The sequence below is a fragment of the Adiantum capillus-veneris genome, chromosome 18 (assembly GCF_014529385.1).
Source record: "Adiantum capillus-veneris isolate H3 chromosome 18, ASM1452938v2, whole genome shotgun sequence".
NCBI classification, from domain to species: Eukaryota; Viridiplantae; Streptophyta; class Polypodiopsida; order Polypodiales; family Pteridaceae; genus Adiantum; species Adiantum capillus-veneris.
Window position 1 is genome coordinate 53832913 of NC_140948.1, and position 6485 is coordinate 53839397.

Consider the following 6485-nt stretch of genomic DNA (forward strand, 5'->3'; position numbering starts at 1 on the left):
GGGATTTTGCACAATCCTCTGCGCTCTTGCTTGTAGCAGTGGTATCAAAGCAATAATATTCATAGGTCATAAAGAGCACTCAAATAATAAAATCTAATGCCAAGGGCAAACCGAGGGGGGGTCATGGACCCAGGCCAAGGGCCGCCTGCTAGTGTGAGAACCCAAGGAACTGCCTTGAGGATTCTCTGCCCTACCACCCTTTATATAGGCCCTTGGCTATCCATATTTAGAATTTCTTGTCCACACCTAGCAATCGGCCCTTGGCGTGGGTCCATGACACCCCTGGGTTTGTCATTGGTATTACATGAGGGAGGGGACAAGGGAATCAACGGGCGACAGAGGTAGAAAGAGACGGAGCTGCTTACATGTATTTTTATTTTTCTTTGGGAGCAGAGGGAATATCCCATAGAATCTGAACAACCAACTATTTTTTATTAAAACTATGCGTGATACAAAAAAACAATCCCCAAAAATCACATGATTCCTTCAAAATATTATCCCTCTCCCCCTCCCCCCCCCCCTTTTTCCTTCTCTTCTCTGCACCGCTTTCGCTCTCCACGCTACACCGCCTCCTCCTGCACCTGCCCGCCCCATCACCATAGCATTGTCCCCAACCCTTTGCTCCTCTGCGGACAGACACTGCAGCAATCAAACAGGCGCTTCAGCCGCTTGCATCACTATAGGGGAGAGAGATTGCAGACGCGTGCAGGAGTGCATTGGGGGCAGAGAGAGAGAGAGAGAGAGAGAGAGAGAGAGAGAGAGAGAGAGAGAGAGAGAGAGAGAGAGAGAGAGAGAGAGAGAGTAGCATACAACTGTCCTCTATAGACCCACCACACACACACACGCAGAGACTCGGCTCGCATCCCAGTTGCAACCTCCTTCCCTGCTCTCGTGTTGCCCCTGCCTCAAAACTCCTGTAGTAGTTCGTTCGTTGCCTTTGCGTAACCTGACCTCACAAAGACCTGCATGCATGAACTACCTACACGCATGAACTACTTTATCCCCACCTCAAAAACATCTACAATCGCAACACCCAGAAGTCGGTTGACACAACACATGAGAGAGAGAGAGAGAGAGAGAGAGAGAGAGAGAGAGAGGGAGAGGTTAGGAGCATCTAGAACCTTGGAGAGCTACGATAGAGAGAGAAAAGGCATGGTGTCACCCACAGTCGTGAGAGAGAGAGAGAGAGAGAGAGAGAGAGAGAGAGAGAGAGAGAGCCATACGGCGCGGCCTACTTCGCAACCCACACGTGTATGTTTCTTTTGCTTTCGGTTGATGGCATCTTCAACAAATTTTCTCTTTCCTCCATTTTTTATAAATCGGTCACGCATACATATCTAGAGCAAGCGTGGAGGCAATGGCCTCGTGAAGGGGGTAGAGTGTGACTTCTACCCACTATCACTGTCCTACTGTTGTAGAGCTGGCAGGGAGCCTAAAGCTTAGCTGATTGTTGCCTATAAACGTGTCGAAAGCAAGAAAAGATTATGGGCTAAGACTCTTTCCTTTAAGCTGAAATTGTTGACCAAAAAGGGTATTGCAATTTGAGTCCGGACAGAAATCGATCGAGTATCAAAAAAAATGAGGACAAGTGTACAATGCTGAAAAATTCTATATTTTCTTTTTTATTTATTTCCAGACATCTGCAGGATGGGGGCTCCTAAATTTGGGGCGGTGGGCCCGGGATAGAAAAAAAGTCGAATTCGACTTTTTATCCACTTCGGCTAAATTTATAGATCAAAGAAAAGATATTAATATTATTATTATTACTCTCTAAAGATTAACGTTTTTTCTTATAACACACGTCTTCGATTTGCTCTTCCTTTTTTGGCAATTAGAATTTCTCTTACTAACGTCTGTTTATTAAAACACCTTTTCTCTCTCTCTCTCTCTCTCTCTTTCTGCTTAAAACACCTGCAGTGCAGCTCGCTGGTTCTCTCTCTCTCTCTCTCTCTCTCTCTCTCTCTCTCTCTCTCTCTCTCCTCATCTCATCAGACATAAGTATCTGACATAAGAAGGTCTAACCAGCAAGCTCTCCATGGCAGGTAAGCATAATTAGTTAAACCTCAGCTGATCGAACACCGGTTTGCTAATGAAGTGGTATTAATTAAGCTTTCTGCAGCTTTACTTAACTACTGTAAACTGACTAGATAGTTAATCAGCTGACTGGTATCTTGATTAAGTAGTTAATTAAGTACACCCCCATCATTAGTCCTACATGCAGAAAGCTTAGAGAATTTTGTCCATCTCTAAGCTAACTTCGGCTTCACTCTTCTTAAGTAAACTGCTTATTTGGAAGTTCTTTTTTAGCAGGATCAGGCTTTTCTGTTATATTCTTTGGTAAAAATTCGAAAAGCCTGCGGCTGATTGATTAGTTCAAGCTTAACAGAAAAGTACAATTAGCTTGAGTTAGAGTTCACTTCATAGTCCCCTGCAATCTCTTCTTAGAAAAAATCTCTTCAACTTTCCATTGAAAAAGAAGATTGGGTACATTTCAGGAGGGGGATTCTCAGCAGCACCTGCTGCTGGGAGCAGAGCTGCCGAATATGAAGGCAAAATTACCTTCTATGTCATCATCACCTGCATTATTGCGGCAAGTGGCGGCCTTATGTTCGGCTATGATGTTGGTATTTCAGGTAACACTTACAGATTCTCTTATACACAATTTGTGTATGTAGTTCTTCCTTTGCAAGCATGCATCTTTGCACAGATCCATCTTGATCACTTGCACATAAGTAGAGAATTTCAGATACGGTAGGCGATGCGTTTCAACAGAGAGTATGTTTGTGCAAATTTTCAAACATGCACATTAAGCAGTCATCGTTGTAATGAGATGGATGGAAATGTGAATTGGGTTTTGTTGACTGCGCGTTTTTTGTGAAGTTGGATATACCTGTGTATGCAACACATTTCTGTATGTTTTTGTGGAAGGTCAATGTAGATGTGCATGACTTGAACTGACAGGGATATGTCTAAAGCATGTGGAAATGTACATACGTACATGTGTATTTGTCTGCGTATGTATATGTATGTGTCTATTTTCATACACATAGAGAGTTCCGGTGATATAGGAAGCTTGCACTCTCACGACGAGAGTAGCGTTTCAGGCGGAGTATACGTATATGTGTATGTATTATGTATCTGTGCATATGCATATGTATAAGTATGTACTGTATATGCATATAAACGCATAGACTAGAGTTCCAGTGATATAGGAAGTGTCTCCTCTCACACTCATAATGAGCTTCGCATTTCAGGCGGAGTTACATCCATGGATGACTTTCTGGCAAAGTTCTTTCCTGAAGTGTTGAGGAACAAAGAGACAAGCGCCACAACAGGGGACAGCTACTGCCAATACGACAACCAAAATTTGCAGCTCTTCACATCTTCCCTCTACTTGGCAGCTCTTATAGCAACATTCTTCGCATCCATAGTGACCCGCAAGTATGGTAGGAAGGTCACCATGCTTGTTGCAGGCGTCTTTTTCGATGTCGGAGTGGTGCTCAATGCGGCTGCCCAGGACTTGCCCATGCTTATCATCGGTCGCATTCTTCTTGGCTGCGGTGTGGGATTTGCTAATCAGGTAGTATCCTATTCTGAGTACAATGTTTGATGTCAAATATGTATGAATGTATGTATGTACATATGAGAGAAGATTGCTGATTTGCGGATGCTGTTTGTGCAGGGAGTGCCGTTATTCCTCTCCGAAATCGCACCTACGCACCTCAGAGGGGCGCTCAACATCTTGTTTCAGCTGAATGTAACCATAGGGATCCTCTTTGCAAACCTTGTCAACTATGGCACACTTCGCATCCGGCCATGGGGGTGGCGTCTGTCGCTAGCCATAGCTGGAGTACCCGCTTTGTGCCTAACCCTTGGAAGCTTAGTGCTTGTAGAGACGCCCAATAGCTTGGTCGAGAGGGGCCACTTAGAGAAGGCGAAGGTAGTATTGAAGAAGATAAGGGGTACAGACAACATCAATGCAGAATTCGAAGATCTTGTCGAAGCAAGCCACATTGCCCAACAAGTAAAGCACCCATTTAGGAACTTGATTCAGAGAAGAAACTGGCCGCAGCTTGTAATCACGTGCGCGCTTCAGATTTTCCAGCAGTTTACAGGCATCAATGCCATCATGTTCTATGCTCCTGTTCTATTTCAAACTCTTGGGTTCAAGAATGATGCATCTCTGTACTCGGCTGTGATTACGGGAGCCGTCAATGTTCTCTCGACGCTTGTGGGGGTTTATTCGGTTGATAAGGTCGGGCGCAGAGTGCTGCTGCTTGAAGCTTGTGTGCAAATGTTTTTGTCTCAGGTATTGTAATCATCTGTTTGACCTCATATATTGCACTATATGTCTTGTCAGTCGTGTGGTAAAGCTCATTACTACACTGGGGGGTTCACTATATGTAAAGCCTAGGCCCTCTATAGACTATATCACATGCATTGAAGGCCTATTTGTGGTAAAGAGCTCTCACTACTACAACAGTATATGTAAAGCCTCTCTATCACAGGCGTTCTAGGCTTACATATTTATGAGTGACCCCCCCAAACTACTAGATCAGATGATATATATGCTTGGAGTAGTATGCTAGAGAGAGAGAATGTATACTAACAAGATTGCATCGTTACGCAGGTGGCAATCGGTATTCTTCTAGGTGTTGGGCTCAAAAGCGGTGGGTCGGAGCTATCGCATGGGACGGCCATTGTGGTGGTGCTGATGGTGTGTGTGTTTGTGTCTGCATTTGCATGGTCATGGGGCCCATTGGGATGGCTAATTCCGAGTGAGATCTTCCCACTCGAGACAAGGTCATCAGGGCAAAGTGTGACAGTATGCATAAACATGCTCTTCACATTTGTGATTGCACAGGCATTTTTGTCAATGCTGTGTACATTCAAGTATGGCATTTTCTTGTTCTTTGCGGCGTGGGTCGTGGTAATGGGCATCTTCACGCTGCTCTTTATTCCGGAGACAAAGAACATCCCCATTGAAGAGATGGGAGTTGTGTGGAAGCAACATTGGTTTTGGAAGAGGATTGTGCCCAGCTCGGATTATCCCGAGGCAGGCACAGACAATGGATTGGAGCTTAAACCAGTCCCAATATAATGGCAACATTGGTGTCTTGCTTCTAATCATTCTGCGCCTTCGGATTGACGAGCTCTCCACATTGTAAAGTAGTAATTTTGTGTAAAAAGTGCTTGCTTTTTTGTTTGCAAGCACTATTTTTTCCTCTGTCACAACTCTAAACAATGCCATGTATATATTGAATGTCAATTTGATTTTGAGTAGTAGGCTAAATTAGTGGTTGATGTGTGTGAGTCTGTGCAATCTAATATTGTGGAGTGTGTGCTACAATTCTATGCAATCCTCTCACAGGATTCTCTCTCTAAAGAATTCACCCTAGAAAAGGCCCATTCTGCAATCATATATTGCACAAGAAGTTTTGGACTAATTCTCACAATGATTCCCACATTGTGACTTTCCTTAACATCATGAGCTTTTGTGAGGGAGGCACCGCATACCTAGCTAGGTACGATTGGGGGCAGGGGACCGTCGGCCTGGTGGGGGGGCTGGGGGTCCCCTGCCCCCAATCGTACCTACCTAGGTATGCAATGCCTCTCGAGCAAAAGCTCATGATGTTATTTACTATATGAAAAACACTGGAAAAGACTCCGTTTTCCTACATGAGAAAATCTTCTTGTGTTGGTACCCAGTTGTTCACCCACAACTCGGCCCAGACGACGACGTCAGTGGGGATGCTGTAGTATTTGGTCAATACTATTGTGGTGTGTGTCGAGGACAGGTGGCCAGCTCGCCTTTAGGGCAAATAAGGGGATGCCTCACTTGTGGAGAGCAAGCTGAGTTTGGTCCAATATCTTTGTCTATACACCACACCATGCATGATGGAGCTGATGATTGTATACTCTTGTTATACATTGCATTGTCCATTTAAGGTGAATTTGGGTTTATCGTGTATTCCTCCATGCATACATATACATATATACATATACATATGTATAGATATGTATACATACACATGTATATGTGTATATGTTTGTGTATATTGAGTGGTGTTGATTTTGTTGGAAACCAATGGATTAACCTAAAACCTGATCGACCTAAGTAAACATTTTGTAAGACTCACAACTTGTCATGATTATTGCTAATCACATATAATTTGTATGAAATCACACACACACACACACCCCACCCAGCACCCAGGTATGCAAATAGCAATATGCACAGGCAAGTCAATTCTTGGTGAAAGAGAAAAGATAGGAAGAAGAACAAGGAAGACTTCCACCCGTAAGCTCCAAATTTCTTCATTTCCAAAAGTGTGCTCACAATATACATCTAGAGTTTGATGTACTAAGGGTTTGGTGCCCAAGACCTTTACCCACCACCAGCCTCAACACTATCTCTCATGGGCATGTTCAAATGGAATCAAGGGTGGAGGCAAAAATTGGGGGGTGTGTGAATTGTGGGCCGT

General features: G+C 44.0%; 1 protein-coding gene across 1 annotated transcript; it reads left to right on the forward strand.

Moving 5' to 3' along the window:
- Positions 1-1883: 1883 nt before the first annotated feature.
- LOC147435674 (sugar transport protein MST4-like) lies at positions 1884-5304 on the forward strand. Its single transcript, XM_086488666.1, has 5 exons — positions 1884-2042; positions 2496-2633; positions 3255-3580; positions 3683-4309; positions 4631-5304. Exons 1-5 carry the CDS (start codon positions 2036-2038, stop codon positions 5099-5101), a joined length of 1569 nt encoding a protein of 522 aa, XP_086344792.1. The 5' UTR covers positions 1884-2035; the 3' UTR covers positions 5102-5304.
- The last annotated feature ends 1181 nt before the right edge of the window (positions 5305-6485 follow it).

Excerpts from the sequence above, each read along its gene's own strand:
- LOC147435674 (XM_086488666.1), top strand. Across the intron at positions 3,581-3,682 it reads GTGTGGGATTTGCTAATCAG|GGAGTGCCGTTATTCCTCTC; the intron begins GTAGTATCCTAT and ends CTGTTTGTGCAG. Across the intron at positions 4,310-4,630 it reads TGCAAATGTTTTTGTCTCAG|GTGGCAATCGGTATTCTTCT; the intron begins GTATTGTAATCA and ends ATCGTTACGCAG.